Here is a 26568-nt window from a genome sequence, read left to right on the forward strand (position 1 = left end):
ATGAATATCAATAACATGAGATGAAGAGTCCTTGAAAGTGAGTCCATAGATTGTGGCAACAGTTCAGTGATGGGGCAAGTAAAGTTATCGTCTCTGGTTCAGGAGCCAGATGGTCAAGGGGTAATAACTGTTCCTGAACCTGGAGGTGTGGGTCCTGAGGTTCCTGTACCTTCTTCCTGATGGCAGCAGCAAGAAGAGAACATGGCCTGGATGGTGGGGGTCCTAGACGATGGATGCTGATTTCCTGTGACAACACTCTGTGTAGATGTGCTCAATGGTGGACAGGGCTTCACCCATAACAGACTGGATTGTATGCACTACTTTTTGCGGGATTTTCCATTGAAGGACATTGATGATTCCAGACCAGGCTGTGATGCAGGCAGTTAATGTACCCCACCACACATCGGTGGAAGTTTGTCAAAGTTTTAGATGTCGTGCCGAATCTTCACAAACTCCTAAGGAAGCAGAGGTGCTGTCGTGCTTTCTTCACAATTGTACTTATGTGTTGGGCCCAGGGTAGGTCCTTTGAAATGATACGACCACTTTTGATCTCTTTGCATTAAATGGATTTTTTAAAAATTCTATTTGCATTCTTTAATATTTGTTTTTCTTTTGAACGCTGCTTATTTGAATGTGCCTGTGACGTTGCTGCAGGTGAGTTTATCATTGCACTTGTGCATGTGTATATGACAATAAACTTGACTTTAACTGTCGCAGATTGAGTGGAAATGTTCTGCAATGTGATCACCAGGCCTGTACTTGGTTTCTACAATATGGCAAATACCATTTACTAAACTTAAGAGTACACTCATTTTCTTTCAGATCTGTTCAAGCTGGATGTAACATTAAGGTGTGCCAGAAAGGGAATTCGCTATCAATACCTCCAGTACATGCCTCTCCTAACAAAGGTCCTTGAGCAGTCTCGCTCATCTGCCGCCTCTTGTGCCTCTCTCTTACAGCCCACCACTAGTCGATGCTGTGACCTCGGCTCACACCGCTGCCTCTCTGGCAGCAATGTTGGAATTCCTGGACTTCCGAAATGACAGCAGCTTCATCCTGCAGGAGAGGTTCCTGTATGCCTGTGGCTTCACCTCTCATCCCACAGAAGAATTGCTAAAAGCCTTAATGGTTAGTAGTTTCAGTCAGACAATCGCTTACAGTCAGATTGTTGAGGTATTAGCATGAGTGCTCTTTTAAACTTGCCTTCGAATGATCACCTTCTGCTTGATATCAATGGTTTACAGGATGAGGGTGCTTTGGAGTTATGTCCTTTGTCCAGCTGGACACTCTGCCTCTGAAAAGCATGGCTAACCAAAGTTGTGGAGTATCAAAGAGTTTAATTTCCCTCATTATCCATTAGATATAGTTGGCTCAGCAAATGAGACAGCCCCTTTGCTTCTCCCCACTATCACAAAGCATCAAAGTAAATGCAGAGTAAGTTAGACAATATCCTCAGTAAACATCCCGCATGATTCCAGTTGAATAATTGATGTTACCGAAGAACAATCAGCACCTTATAGTAGGAATCTGCGATCTTTTAATCATTCAGGATCTACTTTTATAATTCAGACCTTTACCTGTTCATGGGATATGTTTATAATCACATACAAGGCAGGTATCGATTGAAATTCCCAAATACCCTCCTTGATCCTTGTGGTTTGGTCAATCAATTCAGGAAGCAGTTACTAATCAATCACAAGGGTGGGTGTAGAGGCACGTGCAAAATCAAAGTCTTCATTAACGCCTTCAAAAATCAAAGTTTTGAGTACAGGAGTTGGGATATTCTTTTGAAGTTGTATAAGACATTGACGAGGCCTAATTTGGAATACTGTGTGTTGTTCTGGTTACCTATGTACAGGAAGGGTTTCAATAAGATTGGAGGATGCAGAGAGAATTGACAAGGATGTTGCTGCAATTGAAGAGCTGAGTTATAGGGCAAGGTTGCATAGGTTAGGACTTTATTCCCTGGAGTGTAGGAGAATAAGGTGAGATTTGATGGGGGTGGGTATATAAAATTATGAATGGTATAGATAAAGTGAACGTAAGCAGGCTTTTTCCACTGAGGTTGGATGTGGCTAGGACTAGAGGGCATAGGTTAAGGGTGAAAGGTGAAATGTTTAAGGGAAAAAGAGGGGGAATTTCTTCACTCAAAGAGAAGTTAGAGTGTGGAATGAGCTGCCAGCAGAAATGGTGGATGCAGGTTTGAATTTAACATTTAAAGAATAGGTACAGAGATATGAGGAGTATGGATGGCTATGGGGCAGGTGCATGTTGAAGGGACTAGGCAGTTTAGCATGGACTAGATGGGCCGAAGGGCTTGTTTCTGTGCTGTAGTGTTCTATGGCTCTGTGACCAGCACAGCAACTTAGCACTTGAATAAATACAACTTGAAGTTATAGACTTCATAAACCTAACCTGACTTCCAAGTAAGTTCATGTGCTCAAATAATCATTCTAATATTGTACATTTAAAAGTCTCTGTGTTGCATTCATTATTCTAACCTACTCTCTATTGTCTAGTTACTATTTTCACTTTTAATGCTTAAGAGTTATTTGTCCTTCTTTTAATCCCAGGGTATAATTGATGGAGAAATTAAGAGCGCTGATATCCGAGAAACTGTTGTTATCATCACTGGGGCACTTGTCAGAAAATTCTGCAAGAAAGGACAGTGTGAACTACCGGTGAGCAAAGAGAATTTCTCTGGCGTATTTGTAAATTCATTATTTAGAGAGAGTTCTAGAGTCGTAGAGTTATATAAGATGGAAATAGGTCTTTGGACCAACTCATCCATGCTGACTATGTTGTCTTCATTAGTCCCATCTGCGTGTGTTTGGCCCACAGCACTCTAAACCTTTCTGTGAACCTTTTTTATATGTACCTGGCTAAATGTTTTTTTAAATGGTGTAGTCATACCCACCTTCACCACTTCTTTTTGGCAGCTTGACAATTTACACACACCCTCGAGATGAAAATGTTGCCCCTCCAATCCCTTTTAAAATCTTTCCTCTTTCAACATGCCCCCTAGTGTTATACTCCCCCTACCCAGGGAAAATGACTCTGACCTTTCACCTTATCTATGCCTCTCATGATTTATAAACCTTCATAAGGTTATCCCTCAGCCTCCTAAAGTCCAGGGAAAAAGGTCTATTGTATCTCTCCTTATAAATCAAGTCCTCTAGTAACATCCTTGTGAATCTTTTGTGTATTTTTTCCAGTTTAATAACATCCTTCCTATAGCTAAATACCAGGAAGGCACACAGTATTCCATGCGCAGTCTCACCAATGTCTTGTACAGCTGTAACATGCGACCCCAAATTTTGTATTGGATGCCCTGACCAAAGAAGGCTGGCATTTCAAACGGCTTCTTCACCATCCTGACTCAGTGAACTATGTACATGTACCAGCAACACACACAAAATGCTGGAGGAACTCAGCAGGCCAGGCAGCATCTATGGAAAATAGTACAGTCGACGTTTTGGGCCGAGACCTTTCAGCAGGACTGAAGAAAAAAAGATGAGGAGTAGTTTTAAAAGGTGGGGGGAGGGGAGGGAAGAACACAAAGCGATAGGTGAATCCGGGAGGGGGAGGGGTGAAGTAAAGAGCTGGTGAACGAGATACAGGGCTACAGAAGGGAGAGTCTAATAGGACAGGACAGATGGCCATGGAAGAAAGAAAAGGGAGAGGAGCACCAGAGGGAGGGGATGGGCAGGCAAGGAGATCAGGTGAGAGAGAGAAAAGAGGATGGGGAATGGTGAAGGAGAGGGGGGTCATTACCATTCACCATCCCCTTTTCCCTCCTGGTTGTGCTGCCCTCCAGTGCTTGCTCAGTGTTGCCCTTTGGTATTTGCTCAGTGCTTCTCTCCAGAGTTCGCTGAGTGGAAGAACAAGCTGGACCAGGTCAACACCCCATCTACCATCAATCTACTGGCCATGCTCCTCAGGGACGTGGGCTATATATTTTTGCGACCCTTTTTTCTGCTCTCATAACCATATGTGCTATGTACCTTAAACAACTTCAACATAACATCCTAACTTCTGTACTTAATACTCTGATTTATGAAAACCAATGTGATAAAAAAAATCTCTTTATGACCCTATCTACCTGAGACACCACTTTCAAGGAGCTTTGGATCTGTATTCCCAAATCTCTTTGTTCTACTGTACTCCCCAGTGTCCTATCATTCACTGTGTAAGAACAACCCTAGTTTGTCTTTCCAAAGTGTAACATCTCACACTTGTCTGCATTAAATTTTATCTGCCATTTTTCAGCCCATTTTTCCAATGGCTCAGATCCCACTGCAAGTTTTGATAGTCTTCCATGTCTATCATGCTCCCATTCGGTGACATCCACAAATTTGTAGATCCAGTTTACCACGTTATCATCCAAATCATTAACATAGATGGCAGACAACAACCGGCCCAGCACAGATCCCTGCGGCACACCACTAGTGATATGTCTCCAGTCAGAGAGGCAGCCATCTACTACCACACTCTCTCTGATTTCTCCCACAAAGTCTACGTCGAATCCAATTTACTACTTCATCCTAGATGCCCAATGACTGAACCTTTTGGACCAGCCTCCATGCAGGACTTTGTCAAAGGTCTTGTTAAGATAATTGTTGACAACACCCAGTTTTTTTTTCTTCAACTTTCCTGGTAATCTTCCTTGAAAAACTCTATAAATTTGTTTAGGTATAAATTACCATGCACAAAACTAGATGACTATCCCTAATCCAGCCCTGTCTATCCACATACATGTAGTATATTCCATCACAAATAAGTCCTGCCGAAGGGTTTCGGCCCAGAATGTCAGCTGTACTCTTTTCCTGGATGCTGCCTGGCCTGCTGAGTTCCTCCAGCATTTTGTATGTGTTGCTAGTATATTCAGTCCTTTAGAATACCTTCCAAGAATTTACATCAGGCTCAACAGCCAATGATTTCCTGGCTTATTCTTACAGCCCTTCCCGAACAATGGAACGACATTAACTGTACTCCAGTTCTCCAGCACATCACCCATAGCTAAGTATGTTTTAAGTAGCTTTGCCAAGCCTCCTGCAATTTCAGCACCAGCAAAGGATACCTTGTCAGGCTATGGGGACTTATCCACCCTACCCTGCCTCAAGACAGCCTGTACCGCCTCTACTGTAATCTAGATATGGTCCATGACCTCACTATTGTTTTGCTTCAGTCCTATCAGCTCTATGCCATCTCCCAAGTAAATATAGATGCTAAAAATTCATTTAGGATCTCCCCCATCTCTTTCTGCTTTCTGTAAAACAGAACCCATAACTTTCCTTAAGCTTCTGATGTGGGAAATAATTCAAAAGGTATATTACATTGTGTATTTTAAATTTTATTATCTGATACTGATTTTTTTTCATTTCAGACAGTGATTAAAGCAAAGGAAATGATTCTGGAAGGGGCAAAGAAAGCGACAAAGGAAGCTGAGACTGTGATGTATCTTCTTGCTTTGAAAAACGCCCTCCTTCCCGAGGCAATTCCCATTTTGCTGACACATGCAGAGTCAGGTTCTGGTCCTGTCAGCAATATTGCAGTCTCAACTATACAGAAATATGAGCAAGCTTTCATCACGGAGGAGGTGAGATTCCACATCATTCTCATGATCATAGAACTGTAATGTTTAGGGGACCATTTGGGCCATCAAACCAATGCTAGCTCTAAGGAAGTGCCACCCCTCTTTTGCCCAGTATCCCAGCCTTATCCTCATTATCCTGCAGATCTGTGCATGCCAAGTAAACTTCCAATTGTCTGTTAAGGTACCTATGGGATCTGATGCCACCATCCTTTCAGGTAGCCCTTTCCAGACCTCAATTAGCACCAACAATTTCTCTTTACTTAGTTCATACAAGCACCTCATTATTTTGAACACCTGTTCAAACTTCCCTTAATCTTGGAGACTCAAGATACGCTGTTGCTGGAAAATGAGCAAACCTAGACTGCTGGAGGAACTCAGTGGATCAAGCAGTATTCATGAAGGCAGAGGAATGATCGATGATTCAGGTGGAGACTTTGCACCAGATAAAGGGTCTCACCTCAAAATATCGAACATCCCCCTGCCTCCACCGATGTTGCTTGAGCTGTTGAGTTCCTCCCGCAGTTTTTACTTCACTGCCTTATGCTTGCTTCTCTGTGCTGCACAGGAAATGGTCTCAGATTCTCTGTCCAATTTACTTGACTTGTGCATGCCGAATTCTAATCTTCCACAAACCTGCATTCACCATTTATGATGCAAACCTGGCCCAGAAGTAAGGATATTACAAATTGTCACCATGAAGCACACTATCTCCCTCTATTCATTGCATGGCTGGTTTGAGATCATCTCAGAAGCTCAGTTCTTCAAAGGACACCTTCCCATCTTGAGCAGACAATCACAAAGAACGCTGTGCATATTCATGAAAGGCCAATTTTTTTTGATACATGCAAACCCAGCACTTATTGTTCATTCCTGACTTACCCTTAAGACAGTGGTGGACAGTTATTATCTTGAACCACTTCAAGTAAAGGTAGATAAACCAAGGATTTTGATCTGGCAATATTGAAAAATTGATGATGTATTTCCAAGTCAAAAGTTTTAAGAGTTAGAAAGGACCTTTAAGGTGGTAGAATTTTCATATACATGCTGTCCTTCTTCTTTTGGCTGGTAGAGGCTGTGTGTTAGGGAGGTGTTATTGAAGCATGTTGGGCACGTGGCCAAGTGGTTAAGCTGTTCGTCTAGTGATCTGAAGGTTACTATTCCGAGCCTCAGCTGTGGCAGCGTGTTTGTGTCCTTGAGCAAGGCACTTAACCACACATTGCTCTGGTGTCTGTGTGAGGAGTGGCGCCCCACACAGACTTCCAATCTGCGCCTTGTAAGGCATGAAAATGCCCGACGCAGGCCTCTCATGGTCTGAGTCGACGTTCCCTCCCTATTGAAGGAGCTCTCTGTCAAGTCTTGTTTCTGACCAGGTGAGAAAGGTAATGAACAGGATCTACCATCAGAACAAAGGGATCCATGAGAAGACTGTGCGTGTGGCTGCCGCAGATGTCATCTTTAACAACAACCCCTCCTACATGGAAGTTAAAAATATTCTCCTCTCCATCGGTGAAATGGCACCTGAGATGAGCAAATATTTACTCGCAAAGATTCAGGATATTCTCCGCTTTAAACTTCCCGGAAGGTAAATGTGAATTCCGTTGACTTGTAATTTGTGTTTTAACATAGCAACAAGTTCCTGTGATCTGAGTTGTGCAGACTGAAAGGGAAACAGTTTTAATAGACTCTTTCAAAAGGGAATTGGATAAATACCTGAAATGGATTGGTGGGGCAGTGGAGGGGAGGGTGATCTAGGGAAAGTGCAGGGGAGTAAGATTAATTAAAGAGCTCTTGCAAAGGGGTGGAACATGACATGACAAGTACCCTTCTATTATACCCCCATGAAGCACCTTGGGAGGCTTTTATATAGTATAGACTTTGTACGAAGGAACATTTTGTCTAAATCATTTTAGTAACTTTTGTCTGAGGCCAGCATTAAAGTTGCTGCTGCTTTGACACTATAAGACAGACATTGTCTTCGAGTGACATTGTTGATCGTTCATTGCTTTCTTTCCTAATAGTGGTGAGATCCTCCTCGGTGATGGAGTTGATATCAGGAGCCTAGTTTACATGGTAAATAAGGTGCAAGGAGGAGGCCTGGTGTGATCTAGGCAGTGATGGTCTCCTCGAGTACACTCAAAATAATAAATCTTTGTATAAGGTTCACGTGTTTGAAAACAGTAGTTTTCCTCAAAACGTTTCATAGATTCTTTGTGACTTTGGTCAGTATAACTAATTCTGGAGACCTTTTGAGATCCGGTAACTAGTAGAAATGCAAAGGTTTTACTTACTTTGTTTTTACGTTATCATTTGCAGTGAGGTGGTGTGGAAGGTTCTGAAAGACACTATTGCTCACAACTATGACCGTTTCTCCAAGATTGGTTCCTCGTCGGCCTACTCGGGATACATGAAACGTATGTCAAAATATTTATATATCTTCAACACAGATCCTTGTCATTAGTATCGACCAAGAACCAAACCAAACTGCAAGGGTTTAAGGACCCCCTTAAAAGAGGAGTGTAAGGAAGGAGATTGAGAGGTTAAGTTGACAATTTGGAGACTATGTCTTTGGCACTTAAAAGCTTGTCCATTGTAAGTGGAATCAATAAGAGTATGGTTTTGTGTGTGTTGCTTTGGAATCATTAAATTTAGAGTACAAAAAAGATCAGGAGAATGGAGATCTTGTTGAGTTATGGGACCAAGGATATTGTAATGCTAGGGAGGGGCAAGTCCACGCCAGGGTTTGGACTGGGGATAAAGAATTTTGAATTCTAGTTAGGCAACTCTTCAATGTAGGTCACCAAGCAGAAGTTGATCCTGAGTTAGAGGATGGGAGATTGAGATGATTCCCTAGCACTGGAAATCAATAGTATCATTATATACAAACAACCTTGGAACCCAGTCAGACTAGTATTAGGAATTAAAACCAAAACAAAGGAACTAAGACTTAAATTAAAGCGCCTTTCAAGGTCATGGACTTTTTGAAGTGCAGTTATTGTCCCCAGAGCTGAGAATATACCATCTTGCTATTTCCTCTGTGGTTTCTGCTAATCTCCTGCTGTTCAACCATGCTCTTACCAAAGCTTGCTATTACAGCCAATAACCTACTAGCCCCTGTCTCACCAATCCCCCTTTTCTCTTTATAGCGACTATCTTCTCTCTCCATTCTCAGTCCAAGTGTAGAGTTTCAAAGCAAAACATCAGTGATTCCTTTCTTCCACATACATTGCTCAACCCATTAAGTTCCTCCAACAGATCTGTTCTCCAGATTGCAGCGCCTGCCATCTCTTGTGTCAACATTCATTCCACGCTGTGGCTATGAATGCTCGAGGCTGCAGTTGCATGGTTTTTAGGCCAGCTGAATTCAAGAGATCAGATGTAGAGAGCTGTCTTTGCTCCCTATCATTGGGGTGTTCCCATAACCAAAGGTACAAATGGCCCAAACTGATGCATTGACCAGAGAGTAGAAATAAGAAGATCTGTAGCAGTACTGCATCAGAGGAAACATGACAATAGCCTGTTCCCTACCCTCGACTAATCATAAAATTGAAGGAGGGATGTAAAAACAAATCAGAGGTCACACCTGGTAGATCAGTGGGTTTAATAATAATTAATCAATCAATACAGGATCCTTAATCCTTAATCCCTTTGAACCTTGATCTAGTAGCACTGAGAGGAAATTAAGAGATAGAGGAGAAGCCCAAGTCTCATAAACATTACAAGCAAAGGTACATGTGTTTGAGAGACATCAGTGTCTGTGTAACTGCATCTGTGTGCATCTCCTGGAGAGGTAGAAGCACAGTTTTACTTGTGTGCAAACAATGATGTTTAAGCGCGCGGGTGCGCGCGTGTGTGTGTAATGATTCACGCAAGCATGCATGGTCATGTATGAGCTGGTGCACCCGTGTGTGTGTGTGTGTGTGTCTGTGTGTGTGTGTGTGTAAGCACATATGCTTCTATGTCTTCATATTTGTGTATGGATCAGTGTGGGAGTGTATGTGTACACAGCCTGTGTGTGTTTACGGGTGTGTTTGTGAGATTGCTCTGAGGCAGTGATGTCTACATTTATCATGGTTTCTTGCCTGTCACTGCATTAAGTCACACAGGAGAGTATCAGCAGTTTGGGTTGGTGCAAAAGGTGGGACTGTTGTCACCCTTGGAGCAGAGGAAGTCAGCGTCAAAGAAAGGGATGTGGAATCTAGTGATCTACTTAATAACATTATCTTCTGGAATCATTGCTTGGGTTGCCTAAATTCTGTTGCATGACACATAATTGATCAGTGGCAGTTTGCACATTGCCTGTGCTGTAGGACGAGTTACCAAGGATTTCTTTGTGTTTTTCAGAGGGCACTGACTCCACATCCACATACAGTCTGGACATCCTGTACTCAGGCTCTGGCATCCTTAGAAAGAGCAACATGAACATCTTTGTACTCAGCCAGGAATCCCAACTGCATGCTACCCAGGTATATAGAATACTTTATATACTTTATACTTTATTGTCGCCAAACAATTGATACTGGAGCGTACAATGATCACAACGATATTTGATTCTGCTCTTCGTGCTCCCTGGAGTACAAATCGATAGTAAGTATTAAAAATTTAAATTATAAATCATAAATAGAAAAGGGAAAGTAAAGTAGTGCAAAAAAAAAACCAAGAGGCAGGTGCGGATATTTGGAGGGTACGGCCCAGATCCGGGTCAGGATCCATTCAGCAGTCTTATCACAGTTGGAAAGAAGCTGTTCCCAAATCTGGCTGTACGAGTCTTCAAGCTCCTGAGCCTTCTCCTGGAGGGAAGAGGGACAAAAAGTGTGTTGGCTGGGTGGGTCGTGTCCTCGATTATCCTGGCAGCACTGCTCCGACAGCGTGCGGTGTAAAGTGAGTCCAAGGACGGAAGATTGGTTTGTGTGATGTGCTGGGCTGTGTTCACTGTGAATACTGTGGTTCCTGATGGTTGCAACTGAGGTGGAAACCACATTCTATCCAGATGTATCAGGGCCTGGTATGGCAACTGTTCAGACTATGACTGGATGAAATTACAGAGTTCTGAATGCAACCAGTTCTATCACGGAAACCAATCGCTCATTTCATTGAATCTGTCCACACATTCTGCTGCCTTTGGAAAGCAGCCAACAACCGCTTTCCATCCCTCTGACTGCGGAGGTTTCCTCCAGGTGCTCCAGTTTCCTCCCATATTCCAAAGACATATGGGCTAGTGGGTTAATTGGCCATATGGGTATATTTGGGCAGTGTGGGCTCATTGGGCCAGAAGGACTTGTTACCATGCTGTATCTGTAAATCTAAACTGTGTTGGGAAAACAGATTCCTCTTCTCCACGCCCCACCCTGTCTTTCTCTCCTCTCCCCACTTCCATTGGGCAGAAGATTAAAAAGCCTGAGAAAACACACCACCATTCTCAGGGACAGATTGTAACTCACTGTTATAAGAATCCTGAATGGGCTTCTTGTACAATGAAGATGAACTCTTGATCTACCTCCTTATGGTCCTTGCTCCTTGTTTGTCTACCTGCACAGCACCGCATTTTCTCTGCAATTGTAACACTGTATTCTGCACATTGTTATAGTTTTTACCCTTCTGTACTATGTCTGTGTGGTTATGTGTGGAATGATCTGCAAATTTTTAAATCTCAATACATATGACAATAATAAACCAATGCTTAAAAACCTCTTGTTTTTACAGAAGAAAATGTGGCTCACCTTTGACCCTGCCTTGAACTTGGCAGCCTTTACAATAAAACATTTTGCCATCATTGCATTAGAACAGCCCGGGTTACTGAGTTCGTTGTCACTTTCTTTCGCAGGTTGTGATTGAAGCTCAGGGATTAGAGTCTTTAATAGCTGCAACACCAGATGAAGGGGAGGAGAACCTGGAGTCCCTGGCCAGCATGTCGGCTGTGTTGTTTGATGTCCAGCTCAGGCCCGTCACCTTCTTTCGAGGCTACAGTGACTTGATGGCCAAGATGCTCACCACGACTGGTGATCCGATGAGTGTCGTCAAAGGGCTCATTCTGCTCATTGATCAATCCCAGGTATCTGTCAGTCTCCACAAAGTTCTGCTTTAAAAATCAAGATAAATTCATAATATTTTATTTTGATATGTACGTCACAGGTCTTAATCAGAACATTGTCTTTAATTAATAATTTGAAAAAGAACATAGAACCTCCCTTAAAATGTATGTATGCATCAATGGCATTCTGGCTCGGAACTGCTCTGCCCAACAACCCACCTATTTAACCCTACTCTAGTCACGGGACAATTTACAATGACCAATTAAACCAAGATGTCTTTGACATGTGGGTGGAAACTGGAGCATCTGAGGAAACCCACGTGGTCACAAGGAGGACATACAAGCTCCTTGCAGACAGTGCTAGAATTGAACTCTGAGCTTCGATGCTCCTGAGCTCTAATAGCATTGCGCTAACTGCTACACTACCATGGCTTACTATCCTCTGTAGCGTCCTTGCAGCTATCACACAACGATGCAGTCAGACAGGAGACTCTCCGGAACGGGGGTGGGGAACCGTGCATGCCCCAATCTCCTCAAAGAGTGTAGGCCCTGCTGTGCCTTCCTGACGGATGAAGAGGTAATTTGGGTCCAGGTTAGATCGCCCGTTATGTGCACTTCCAGGAACTTTGTGCTCTTCGCTCTCTCCACAGTAGATCCATTGGTGTGCAATGGAGAGTGGTCGACCTGTGCCTTCCTGAAGTTCACAGTCATCCCTTTTGTCTTGTCCAGGTTGAGACTCAGGTTGTTGAGATTGCAGAAAGCAGGAGAATGGGGTTGAGAGGGAATGAACAAATGTCGCAGCAGACTCAATGGCTGAATGATCTAATTCTGTTCCTATGTCTTATGGTCTCTGGTTTTATACACTGCAACTTCAATGTGTAGGAAATTGTTTTTTCCAGTGGACAGGATGGTGATCAAGCACTATGTGTAACTTATAGTGTGGAAACAGATCATTCAATAAGTGACGGAAAATGCTCCTGTTCCATATGAATCTCCTCCAACACGTAAGAGAAACCCTGTGAATAACAATAACCTGCATTTCTGTAGTGACTGTAGCAGAGCAAGATGTTTCCAAGTGTTTCACAGGAGTGTGTTCAGGCAAAAATGTAATGCCAAGTAGTTCTGGAGTTGGGGGAAGAGAGAGAGAGAAAATATTTCAGGTTGGTGACATTTCATCAGCCGACGTTAACTCCTCTGTTCAGGACGTTGCCTGAGCTGCTAAGAATCTACAGCATCTTCTGATATTATTTCAATTGACCAAACATGTGAAAATCTATTTTATCTTTACCTCTAGTGTGAGGTTCGCTTTGTCAATTTGAAGCAACATTGAAACCCCTCAATTTCTTTTCATTTCAGGTTCTCCCACTGCAGTCAGGCCTGAGGGCAGCTGTGGATTTCCAAGGAGGTTTGGCCATTGACATCTCAGGTGGAATGGAATTCAGCCTCTGGTACCGGGAGTCTAAAACCACTGTCAGCAACCGGTATGAGGCTTCACTGTACCCTGTGGTCTGCTTTATATCAAATCGGGTTTACTGATTTGACGTAGGAACAGAAAGCAGTTAGGTCCCTTGTTTCACCTTTCAAACACTTCACAGCTGACTGGTGAAAGGCCTTGATAGAGTCGATGTGGAGATGTTTTCTATGGTGGGAGAGTCTAAGACCAGAGGATACAGCCTCAGAATATAGCGGTGCCCTTTTAGAATGGAGATGAGAAGGAATTTCTTTTGCCAGAGAGTGGTGAATCTGTGGAATTATTTACCACAGGCAGCTGTGGAGGCCAAGTCATTGGGTATATTTAAGGCAGAAGTTGACAGATTCTTGATTTGTCAGGGCATGAAAGAATGCCGGGGCGGGGGGGGGAGGCAGGAGATTGGCACTGAGAGGAAAAATGGATCAGCCGTGATGAAATGGCGGAGTAGTCTCAATGGTCTAAGTGGCCTAATTCTGCTCCTATCTCTTATGGTCTTAATTTCATTTACTCTAATAAAACCTGTAATCCAGAAATTCAGAAAATTTATAGCACTGAAAAGGCCACTCATACTGTCAGACTTTTTTGAAAGATTTGTACGGGCTAGTCTCACATATACTTGTGAGGAGAAAACTTGTAGAGGCTTTTCCCCACAACTGCACAAATTAATGCTTGACAAATATATGTGTAATTGTCAAAGAGCCATACAGCATAAAACCAGGCCCTTCAGTCCACCAAGTCCATGCAGACCTTTTTGGATCATCTGCACTAATCCCATTTGCCCCAATGTCTTTCTATGCCTTGCCTATTCAAGTACCTATTTAAATGTCTCTAAACATAGTAATTGTATCTGATTCCACCATCTTCTCTGGCAGCTCATTCCAGTATTAGTGATTCTCTGCGAAAAGGAAACCTCCCCTCTGATCCCCTTTAAAACTCCTTCTCACTTTGCAGCTATGCCCTCTTTTTTTTTGATACCCTTACTATGGAAAAAAGATTCTAGCTCCCCTATCTAAGCTTATAATTTTAAATATCAGACCAGCCCTCAACTTCTTCACTCCAGGAAAAACTTGCCCAACCTATCCAAACTCTCCCCATAACTAAAATCCCCAATCCAGGCAACATTAATAAAGTCCTCCATCCTTTGAAAGCTTTTATCTTAACTGTTGTGTTCTTGAAATAACATCAGCATTTGATGCGAAATAACTCCTCCTCAGTAACCTTCCAGTTTTTACAACAATAATTTTAAATTCACAACCTCTGGCTTTTTGATACCATTTATGAGAGCGAACAGTTTATTCTTGCTGAATCTTCCAAACCCCTCATCATTTTGATTTATTTTGCCCTTAGCTTTCCCTGAACAATTCCAAATCCTACAGTTTTTTCACAGGCCTGAGATCTCTCATCCCTGCCACGATCTTGGTAAATCTCCTCTGCACACTCTTCAATGCCGAGACACAATCCCCTAGCTGAGGCCAATCCAGACCGTATTTACTGCAGGATCTTAAGATATTAAGAAAGCTTGTAACTGGTAAAATCATAGAGGGATTTGAAAGTAATGATGAGACACAATTAACGACCAGAAGGCAGTGAATGCTGGTCTCATTGTGGACTTGGTGTGATGTACTGTAATTCCCCCTGCTCATATAACCAGAGATCTCATTCACATTGTAATCTGGCTGATCAACTTGCTCTGCCTAACTCAGTCCTTTTGCTGGACAAAAATCTATTTGCTTTACCGTTGAAATTTCCATTAACTTCTACTGGTATCTGCTGCCCTTTCTTTATATGTGGGAGAAGCTCCAAATATCAGCCACAAATGCTCTCATTTTGAGGTTCTGCTTCCTTGGTCTAGACCAGGGTTTCTCAGCTGGGGTTCCATGGAACCCTCGGGTTCTGCGAGATATCGCAATTCAAAGTTTAGACAGAGTTCTGTTTAGTCTATCAAATCATTCAGTCATTTTTATAAGACCATCTCATAATATACACTCAAGTGGGTACAGGTCTAGTTTATCCAATGTGTTCTCATAAACTAACCCAGTTTGTAATTGAGCTTGGTGGAGAGCATATTTTGAGTTTGTCCTCTATACCTGAATGTTTCTTTTGAGCATGTTTCCCTTGTCTTACAGGGAGCTGATGAATTAAAAAACAGATGTATCGTGGTTTCTGTGTATATCTCAGTGTTCTCACTTCACTTTTTATTGGACTCTGCACCACTGTCAGTTTCACTTGTGAGGAATTGGTTTATTATTGTCACATGTACAAGGTGCAGTGAAAAGCTTCGTTTTGTTAGCTGCTTTACTGAGGCAGCAAGAAGTTTTGAAAAAAATCCACGGAGAGAAGGCTGGTTTTTGTGAAGTGCTGGGCTGTAATTTTTGTGGCTGGTTGTAACATCTGCACTCGCTTTGGTTCTAAGATGAGCTTCACACCCTTGTCTTCATTGTCTTCACTCCTTAGTTTTGTTACCTCTAGACTTGACTATCATTACACTCTCCTTGCTATTCTCATCTTTAGTTCTTCAGTCTTTAGTTTAAACTCAACGACTCAGTTTTCTACCTCATACCAAGTCCATCCTGCTCATCACTGGGCACCATATTTATTAGCTCCTGATAAGTTAGGCCAGTTTCAAAATTCTCACCCTCATTTTGGGATCCCTGCATGGTTCTACCCCTTTAAACTTGCAGTCTAGAATCTTGAGTAACGCACACACAATTCTGAAGGAACTCAGCAGGTCAGACAGCATCTATGGCGATGAATAAAGAGTCAATGTTTCAGGCCCAGACCATTCACCAGGCCGAATGTGAATACTACCCAACTGAATTTTTTGACAAGGACCTGTCGTGGAGGTCTGTATTGAGATGGATTTGGACAGCCCTGCTGACGGAGGGGCAGCATTTTCAGATGGACTACTGGAGCTCCGCCCACCGAATTAGAACATTGCTGAAATAAATTTTTGACTAAGTTCCGCCATGGAAGTCCGTTTGGGGGTGGATTTGGACTGGACTGATGAAGGGTCTCGGTCTGAAATGTCGGCTCCATAGACGTTGCCTGGCCTGCTGAGTTCCTCTAGCATTTTGTTTGTGTTCCTCTGGATTTCCAGCATCTGCAGAAGCTTTTGTATTTCCGTATAGTACACAATTCTGCATTTTTTGTTATGCTTGCTTCTTAGATACTACAGGAAACACCTTTTCAGCTTAGAAACACAAGAAGCTTAGCCAGACTTTACATAAAAGAATATTATTTGGCATTAAGCATGAATAAGATGTTATTGAGTCCAATATTACATGGTGCAGATTCATTGTTCATTGTAGCAGCCTAAACCCGACTTTTTGTATTTACCCTCAAGGGGTGCAGTGGTCGTAGTTGGCAACATCACTGTGGATTCGTTGTTTGTACAGAGTGGGGTGGAAGTAAGTGTGGAATCGGAGGCTTTGCTCAATTTCATCTCCACTGTGAAGTTCTCTGAGTACCCCTTCCTTGTCTGTATGCAGATGGACAAAGACCAGTTCCCTTTCAGGTGAGAAACAAGCCAGTTCCATTTTGTCAGTGAAAGAAAAGGTTGAAGCATAACCTTGAGTGGTGTTCTAAAGTTACGAAGGGGTTCAGCATAGTAGCTGAAAGGGGGATTTTCCTTACTTGCAGGTGGGACTGGAATTATGTAGGTACTGAAAATAGCCAATAGTTGCTGATGAGTCCAATAGAGAATTCATAACGGGGTTGGGAGGAAGTGGAACTCACCCCCATGCATGAAGCAGAAAAGAATAGAATCAAATGCCAGCTGGGTGGGAAGAAAGAGGGAGAAGGAAGTCCTGATTGATTAAACACCAGCATGGACCAGTTGGGCCAAATGGCCTGTTTCTGTACTAGATGGAAACACAGCATCCATATACACCACAGATGAATGCAGTAGATGGAGGAAAGGGGTTAATTTGTTGATTAAAATTGGTTGCCCTATTCTTTCATTCAATTCTCTGTCAGACCTGTAGAGGAGGCTCTCTTTTGAGGAGAATCTTTCCTCTGCGATCCAAGGCCTTTGTAGCACTCACAGCTTCACAGAGTTATACAGAATGGAAACAGACATTTTGCTGTCCATGCCAAAGATGTCCCAACCACACTAGTCCCATTTCCTGGCATTCGGCCCATTACCATGAGCAGAAGATCCACAGCTGCCATGGTAGAGTGTGGTGCAAATGGAGGCCACACTTTTCTTAGGAAATGATCACAATATTAAGTCCTGGATATTAAGAGTAAAACAAGGAATACTAAAAGCAGTTAGCAGCCCAGATGGCATCTGTGGAGAAAGAAATAATTAGTTTCTTGTTCGATAACCTTTTATTATGCATAAACTTTCTGAATGCATGATCTTGATTGAATGTTTTGAAGACTGAGTATAGATACATTTCTGAAATGTGGGCACCAAGGAGCTTTGCTAATATACAGTATGTTTAACTTTACAGGCAATTTGTGACCAAGTATGAAAGACTATCATCAGGACAAACATACATCTCTCGGAAAGGCAGGAAAACTGTGATACCTGGATCAGAATTCCCTCTCCACCAGGAAAACTCTGACATGTGCAGAAGGGTCTTTGCGACAGAGTCGGACTCATCGGACTGGTTCTGAGATCAGATAGGTGGGAAGGGGGGAAGATGAGAAGGGGTGATCTGTCACTTATGACAGACCCTACAAGGGGAAGATGCAAAAATAAAATAAAACTAGAGATTGGAGGAAGCTGGCACCATCTGCCCAGCAAGTAGGAGGGAATGAGTCTGAATTGTTAAGTGATTCTAAATGTGGAAAGAGGTCTTCTGTCTGCCTGCTGCCGAGATCTTTAAAACCTTATGAAGTGAATAATTTTAACAAAAATTAATTTCAGGAAACAGACCCCCTTGAGTTCTTATCTTTCAGGACATCCTGATGTGCTTTACAATCAAAGAAACAATTTAAGTCACTCTTAAAACATAGGAAAAACAGCTGCCAATTTATGCATAGAATTTCCAAAAAAAAACTTAACAAGGCAATACCTTGATAATCTGCTTTAGAAATGCTGAAGGAGACATAAATATTGGCTAGGTCATGCCAAGTCTTAGTTTCTTTTACAGCTCACCTAGACCTGCTGTTAAATCTTTTGCTCCTTCAGTTTCCTGTTGGATGTATCAGGTTAAAATTACTCCTTTGTCCAACCCTCCCTGCAACAAACAGATTGTGAAGAGCTGCAGTTCAGCAACTAGTGACAGTGGGCCGAGAAGAAAAAACTGCTGGGAACACTCAGCAAGTCATGCAGCATCCAGAGAGAGAAACAGGTTTGAAGATCTTCGTTAGAACCGATGAAGTGGGAAAAGAAGGTTAACTTTAAGCAAAAGGGTGGGAGGTAACGAAGGAAATATCTCTGATATGAAGAGACTTGGATTGCTTGAAAAGACGTGATCCCCATGCTTACAAAGAAAGCCTTCTGGTTAACTAATAAGAGCAGATGGAGAGAGAAACCAAGCACAGATAGATGGTGAAACTGTGAAATGCAGGTTAAACTTTAACTGAAACAGAAAGGAATTGGATACTATACTCGATTCTTTCCTTTCTGAGCCATCTGTTCATGCAGTATGATTTGGTAGCATGGAAGGAAACCCATTCAACCAATTGGATCACCCATGCTGAAGTAGTGGACTACCTTCCAGAGGGAAAAGCCTCCCTTTCCTGTGCATCTGGGTACTATGTGGACTTCGTCCAAGGTCATTTACAAAAGGTAAACATTGCCAAGACCCCAAACATGGACAAAGAAAAGTCCATATGAAATTGGGTCCAGTCAGAGACTATACCCTGAAAGTCTCTGGGATCAGCTATCTGGAGATGCTCTACTTTCCAAGTGCTAGTGGTACCCATTGGCCAGTATTTTTTACCACCACCTTGTAGAGGACCTTCTCAGGCTCTCTACAAGTGATAGTAAAGTACAGTTCTGGATGAAGCCTGTGGATCCTTCCTGATCCACACTTTTCTCCTAGGTAACTTGAATCTAAAGTTGACGAAGACTTAGAGGGAGGATAGAGTTTCTGTAAAACACACGGATAACTCCAAGAATGACATTTAGAATTATTTGTTCAATTCAGATCAATTCACTTTCCCTTTAAGGCTGTGTGTGTTAATTTAATACCTTTGTGATATTTACTTTTTTATGTGTATTTAAAGGTTTTTTTTTAAATGTAGGGTGAGATTGAACAGCTCACAGTCCAGAGGGTAAAACAGTTGTACATTCAGACACAGCCAATGATGTAAATGAGGGTGGGAGAAGGAGCATGGATGAGCACAGAAGAAATATTTAGGCTCTTCTACAGTAGCAACGTGTGTTGCAAGTGTTATTTACAATTCCAGTGACATTTTGTGGAATTGAAAACAATCACAGCTGGTGATTTCTGAACCAGGACTTCCTGCAAACACTTTTCCTCTCCAATTGGACACAACTGACACAAACAGCGATTTGGGGCCTTTTAATTGGCGTGACTGACTTTAGCTGGGCCAGTGCCTCAAGGATTTTTAAATCATCTCAAACTTCACAGTCTTATTCATGCTCTTTTCATTGGTGAGACATAATTTTCATCATCATTCATGACCAATCAGGAAACAGCAGACTCTTTTGATCCAGTTGGGTGATTCGCATTTAACTAGCCCATCTCCAATATTTTTATAACTAATAAAAACTAATAAACAAATAAAAACAATGAAAATAAAAATATCATTTGTTTATCCTCTGTATGATTTCTGTCCCAATAAAGGGCTGAAGATTCATCTTTAATTCCTGGAGTTGGCAACTACGAGCATTTGGTCACCTGAAGTTGTCAGGAATAATAGTTATGCACACACTGTGACTCAGAATGGAACTTGGAAAATATAAGCTGTGAACCAGAATTAAATAGAATTCAGTAGTTTGTATTTGCAATTTTTTATGGCTGTTAAAAATGAGTACTGGTAAATTGGTTTAACATTGTCACATTGTCACATACAGTCATAGAACACTACAGTACAGAAACAGGCCCTTCAGCCCCAATAGTCTGTACTGAACCATTAATCTGCATAGTCCTATCAATCCCCACCTGTACCATAGCCCCCCATAACCCTCCCGTCCATGTACCTATCCAAATTTCTCTTAACTGTTGACGTTGACTCCATACCCACCACTTGCAGCTTGATCCACACTCTCACTATCAGCTGAATGATTTTGTATTTGATCATAATTTTGTATTCTTCTGTCAAATCTCCCTTCAATCTTCTATGTTCTAGGGAATAAAATCCTAACCTATTCAATCTTTCCCTAAAGCTCAGGTCCTCAAATTCCAGCAACATCCTTGTAAATTTTCTCTGCACTCTTTCAATCTAATATCCATGTAGGTAAATAACTAAAATTGGACACCAATTAGACCTCACTAATGTCTTTTGCAACTTCAGCATAACATTCTAACTCCTATACTCAATACTGATTTTTGAAGGCCAATGTGCCGCAAGTTTTCTTTACAACCTTATCTACAGGCACCTATGATGCCTCTTTCAAGGAGTTATGGATCTGTATTCCCAGATCCTTCTGTTCTACCACACTCCTCAGTGTCCTACTGTTCACCATGTAAGTCCTATCCTAGTTTGTCCTCCCAAAGTGCACCACCTCACACTTACCTTAAATTCCATCTGACAGTTTTCAGTCCATTTTTCTAGCTGGTCATGATCTCACTGCAAACCTTGATAGCCTTCCTTGCTGTCCACTATACCCCCAATCCTGGTGTCATCTGTAAATCTGATGATCCTGTTTACTATATTATCATCCAGATTGTTGATATAGATGACAAACAATAAATGACACAGCACCAATGCCTGCAGCACACCACTAGGCACAGGCTCCAGTCAGAGAGGCTGTCATTTACCCCACTCTCTGGCTTCTCCTGTGAGACCAATGTCTAATCCAATTTACTACCTCATCCTGAATGCCAAGCAACTGAACATTCTTGAACTTGTCAAACATCTTTCTAAAGTCCACGCAGACAACATCCAATGCCTTGCCTTCATCACCTTTCTTGATAACTGCCTTGAAAAGTTCTATAGGATTGATTAGACATGACCTATTACACACAAATCCCCTTTGACTACTGTTAATCAGTCCCTGTCTATCCAAATATGTTTATCTCCAGTCCCTTAGAATACCTTCCAATACTTTGTCCACTACTGCTGTTAGCATTACCGGTCTATAATTTCCCTACTTATCCTTAGAGCCTTTCTTAAACAACTGAACATTAGCTATCCTCCACTCCTCTGGCACCTCAGCTATGGCTAAGGAACATTTTAAATATCTCTGCTAAGGCCCCTGAAATTTCTGCATTCGCCTCCCACAAGGTTTGAGAGAACACCTTATAAGGGCCTGGGGATTTATCCACCCTAATTTACCTCAAGACAGCAAACACCTTCCCTTCTGTAATCTAATAGGGTCCATGACCTCACTGCTCACACCTACAGACTCTGTATCCATCTCCGAAGTAAATTCAGATGCAAAAATTCCATTTAAGATCTCTACCATCTCTTTTGGCTCCATGCATAGATTCCCACTCTGATCTTCAAGAGGACCAATTTTGTTCCTTGCTATTCTTTTGCTCTTGTTAGTGTATATCTGTGAAGCCGTAAGGATTCTTCTTCATTTTGTCTGCTAGGGCAACCCCACGTCTTCTTTTAGCCCCCCTGGTTTACTTCTTAAGTGTTCTCTTGCATTTCTTATACTCCTCAAGTACCTCATTTGTACCTGTCTGCCTATATGTGTTATGCACCTCCTTTTTCTTAACTTCAATATCTCCTGAAAACCAAGGTTTCCTAAAATTTTTGTCCTTGCCTTTTATTCTGACAGGGACATACAAATTCTGTACTCTCAACATTTTACATATGAAAGCCTCTCACTTACCAAGAACACCTTTGCCAGAAAACAATGTGTCCCAATCCACCTTGCTAGATCCTTTCTGATACCATCAACACTGGCCTTTCTCCGATTTAGAATCTCAACCCGAGGACCATACTTATACTTTTCCATAATTACCTTGAAACAAATGACATTATAGTCACTAGATTCACAAATTTATGTCACCTGGCCCGTCTCATTCTCTAATAGGAGATCTTGATCACATCTGGCAAATAGCTCTTTTACAGTATGGGAGTCCCAGTCAATGCGTGGAAAGTTAAAATCATCTACTATCACAACCTTATGTCTCTGGCAACAGTCTGAAATCTCTCTATACATTTGCTCTTCTAAATCCCACGGATTGTTGGGTGGTCTATAATATTGCCCCATTAATGTGGTCATACCTTTCTTCTTCCTCAGTTCTACCCATAAAGTCTCACTTGACAAGCTCTCCAGTCTGTTCTAACTGAGCACTGCCATGGCATTTTCCCTGACTAGTAATGCTACCCCTCCTCCTTTAATCCCTCCTGGTCTATCACGCCTCAAACAACAGAACCCGGGAACACTGAGCTGCCTCATCATAAGTCTCACTATTGGCTACCATGTCATAATTACACATGCCGATCTATGCCTTAAGCTCTCCGCCTTTCCTACAATATCCCCTGCATTGAAATAGTTGCAGCTCAGAAAATTAGTCCCACCATACTTGACCTGTTAGTCCTGAAGACGGGCCTTGGCCCGAAATGTTGACTGTTTATTCTTTTCTATAGACGCTGTCTCACCTGCTGATTTCCTCCAGCATTTTGTGTGCATTGCTTTGTATGTAGGCTTAACAGCATCGTTCTCCACAGCTACTCCACCATCTGTTCTGGTGCTCTGGTTCCCATCTCCCTGCAACTCTAGTTTAACACCAAACACCCCCCTGCCCTCACCCCAGCCACTCGTGCAGCACTAGCAAACCTTCCTGCTAGACTATTAGTCCCCTTCCAGTTCAGGTGCAAACCATCCCTTCTGAGCATGTACTGAGGTACACTTGTTTTACTTGCCATCCATACAGATCATTTCATTACAACAATGTCTTGAGGAAATGTCAAGGAAAAAGAAAAGCATAATATAGAATAAAGTGTTACAGTTACAGAGAAAGTGAAGTGCAGGCAGAAAATAAGGTGCAAGTTAGCCCATGAGTCCCAAGTTACTTCTGAAATTCCTTGTCTTTTCTGAAAGATGAGCAAAGACTAAAGCCTAAACAATAATATTGAAAATAAAACGGTAAACTTTAAATAGGTAGAATTAAAGTAGGGAAACAAAAACTGTAGGTAATGAAGAACACTCTATAAAACTTTAAAATTAAACATTGAACATAGACCATTACAGCACAGTACAGTCCCTATGGCCCTCGATGTTGTGCCAACTTTTTAACCTACTCAATTTAACCTAGACCAATTTACATTTCCCTTCCACATCACCTTCAATTTTTCTTCAATCCACTTATCTAAGTGTTTCTTAAATGTCCCTAAAGTATCTGCCTCTACCATCAAACCTGGCATGGCCCTCCACACACTCATCACTCTGTATAAAAAAAATCTTACCTCCCTCATTCTCCTCCATACTTTCCTCCAATCACCTTAAAATTACGCCCCCTCGTATTAGCCATTTCTACCCTGGGGAAACATCTCTGGCTGTCCACTCCAATAAAGGTTGGCATACCCAGGACTTTCTTTTATAACTACGCTAACTGTAGTAAAATGAGATAAATACAAAGGATTGGGCAAGGTATTAGCATAACTCAACAGCAAGCCACAGAGACTGAGTCACCTCCACCTGTTCCTGTAAACCTATGAAATCAAACTCTTTAAAGTTAAAGTCGAGTTTATGGTCACATGCACAAGTACATATGTGCATGTGCAAAGTTGTAAAATTTTTCAACTCTATCTTGGGTACTAACCTCCATAGTATCCAAAACATCTTCAAGGAGTGGTGGTTCAGAATGGTGGCGTCCATTATTAAGGACCCCCATCATCCAGGACAAGTCTTCTTCTCACTGTTACCATCAGGAAGGAGGTATAGAAGCCTGAAGGCACACACTCAGCGATTCAGGAACAGCTTCTTCCCCTCTTCCATGTAATTCCTAAATGGACATTGACCCATGAACACTACTTCGCTTTTTTTTATTATTTCTGTTTTTGCACTATTTTGAATTAATATACATATATATACTTACTGTAAATGATTTACTTTTTTCTATATTGTCATGTATTGCATTGAACTGCAGCAGCTAAGTTAACAAATTTCATGACATATGCTGTTGATATTAAGCCTGACTCTGAAAAACTGGTAGCATCACAGGCACATAGCATCATATGAACAGCATTTACAAATACATACTGAACTTAAACATGAACTATACACAATATGTTTTAATGTGGCATTTTAGTGCATACAAAAGACAGGATCAAGGTAATAGATATTTACATTTTGTTTGCAAACTGATAAAATGAAATTGGAAATTGGTAGCAATCTTTCAAAATCAGAGCTAACACTAGAGGGCATACATTTAAGGTGAAAGGGGAAAGGTCTAAAGAGGACCTGAGGGGAATGTTTTTCTACACAGTGTGTGGCAGGTCTATGGAAAAAGTTGTCGGAGAAAGCAATCGAGGTGGGTAGAGAGTCAGAATCAGATTTATTATATGATGTAAAAATTATTGTTTTGCAGTAGCAGTGTACTGCAAAGGCATAAAATTACCTTAAGTTACAAAAATACTTAAAAAAAACCAAATAACTAGGCAGTGTTCTTCAGTACATGGACTGTTCAGAAAATCTAATGTCAGAGGAGGAGAAGTTGTTTCTGAATTATTGAGTGTGAGTCTTCAGGCTCCGTACCTCCCCCCCTATGGTAGTAACAAGAAGAGGTACAATTACAATGTTTAAGACATTTAAACAGGCAAGTGGGATTAGCTTGTATAGATATCCTGGCCAATATGGACGAGCTACACCAAAGTGCCTGTTTTTGACCTCTGTGACTACAATTACGGCATATTGGTGTGAAAAGTATCCAGTTAACTGTTAGAAAAGATGTGTTTAATACAGCAATGCATAGTCCTTTCTTTAGAATGGCTGTTTATTTATTGGGGTCTTCCTATCAACAGAGCCTTGTCTGTCATTCTCTGTCTCTTGTTTGAGTAAATATATTCTGCCTTCCCATTCAATATTCCATAAGCAGTTAGAACATTCAGCCCATCAAGTCTGCTCTGCTATTCAGTCGTGGCTATTTTTTTCAATCCCATTCTCCAGCCTTCTCACCATACCCTTAATCCTTTACCAGTTATGGACCTATCGATCTCTGCCTTAAATACACCCAATAACTTGGCCTCCACAGCTGTCAGTAGCAACAAATTTCACAGACTTACCACCCTCTGACTGAGGAAATTGTGCCTCAGCTCTGTTTTAAAGGGACATCTCTTTATTCAGAACCTAGACTCTCCTACTGATGGAAATATCCTTGCCACATCTACTTGACTCAGCTTTTCAGTAGCTGGTAGGTTTCAATAGGATCCCTTCTCATCCTAGAGGCATCAAATGCTCCTTATTGATTAAGCCTTTCTTTCCAGGGATTATTCCAGTGAAACTTCTTTGGACCCACTCCAGGGATAGCACATCCTTTCTTACCTAGCAGCTCAACATTGCTCACAATTAACATGTGGCAATAAAATCAGCAACTTCATCAATCATTCACGTTTTTGTCTAGCTCTTTATTAGAGTTATTAGTGATATTGATTATCTGGGAAAGTGGGACAAAGAATGGCAGATGGAGTTTAATTCTGACAAGTGTGAACTGCTACTTCTTGGCAAATTAATCCAGGATAGGACATATATTGCAAATGCCAGGGCCCTGGGGAGTGCTGTTAAACTAGGGGTACAAGTACATAATTCCCTAAAGGTGGCAACACAGGTAGATAGGGTGCTGAAGAAGGTGTTTGGCATGCTTGCCTTCTCTGCTGTAGCATTGAGAACAAAGGGTTAGGGCATCATGTTACAGTTGTATAACACTTTAGTTAAGCTGCACTTTGAGTATCGTGTGCAGTTCTAGTTGCCGAGCTATAGGAAGGATGTAATTAAGATCAGAGGGTACAGAGAAATTCGTAAGCATGTTGTTTGGATTGGAGCTTCACTTGTAAGGAGAAGACAGGGTCTGTTTTCCCTGGAGCAAGGGAAGCTAATAGGTGATATGAATAGATGTATGTAAAGTTAAGAGGTATAGACATGGTAGATAATCAATCTGTTTCCCTTAGTGGGGTGTCTAAAACAAGAGGACATCGACTTAAAGTGAGAGGGAGGAGATTTAAAGGGGACCAAATGGGTAATTCGGTCTCTCAAAGAGTAGTTGGTATCTGGAAGGAGCTGCCGGAGGAGGTAGTGGGGGCAATGACAGTAATAACATTTAAGAGGGATCTGGATATGTGATTGAATGAGCAGGATTTAAAGGGATGCCAGGCAAGTGACCAAGGACCCACACCATCCTGGCTGCGTTCTATTCTCACTACTAGCATTGGACAGGA

At 41.8% G+C, this 26568-nt stretch overlaps 2 protein-coding genes across 3 annotated transcripts in view; one reads left to right on the top strand and one right to left on the bottom strand.

Moving 5' to 3' along the window:
• mttp (microsomal triglyceride transfer protein) overlaps nucleotides 1-20001 on the top strand; it is a 46384-nt gene extending 26383 nt beyond the window's left edge. The window contains exons 9-18 of the mRNA XM_063046908.1: nucleotides 960-1128; nucleotides 2574-2681; nucleotides 5387-5599; nucleotides 6967-7178; nucleotides 7910-8007; nucleotides 9938-10059; nucleotides 11418-11645; nucleotides 12981-13105; nucleotides 16439-16609; nucleotides 17550-20001. Coding sequence (XP_062902978.1) covers nucleotides 960-1128; nucleotides 2574-2681; nucleotides 5387-5599; nucleotides 6967-7178; nucleotides 7910-8007; nucleotides 9938-10059; nucleotides 11418-11645; nucleotides 12981-13105; nucleotides 16439-16609; nucleotides 17550-17715 — 1612 coding nt within the window. The 3' untranslated portion in view covers nucleotides 17716-20001. The remainder of the gene's footprint in view (nucleotides 1-959; nucleotides 1129-2573; nucleotides 2682-5386; nucleotides 5600-6966; nucleotides 7179-7909; nucleotides 8008-9937; nucleotides 10060-11417; nucleotides 11646-12980; nucleotides 13106-16438; nucleotides 16610-17549) is intronic.
• Nucleotides 1-26568, bottom strand: part of LOC134345745 (uncharacterized protein C4orf54 homolog) — an 86589-nt gene that overhangs the window by 13155 nt on the left and 46866 nt on the right. The gene's annotated exons all lie outside the window — the stretch shown is intronic.

The sequence above is a fragment of the Mobula hypostoma genome, chromosome 4 (genome assembly GCF_963921235.1).
Source record: "Mobula hypostoma chromosome 4, sMobHyp1.1, whole genome shotgun sequence".
Classification (NCBI taxonomy): domain Eukaryota; kingdom Metazoa; phylum Chordata; class Chondrichthyes; order Myliobatiformes; family Myliobatidae; genus Mobula; species Mobula hypostoma.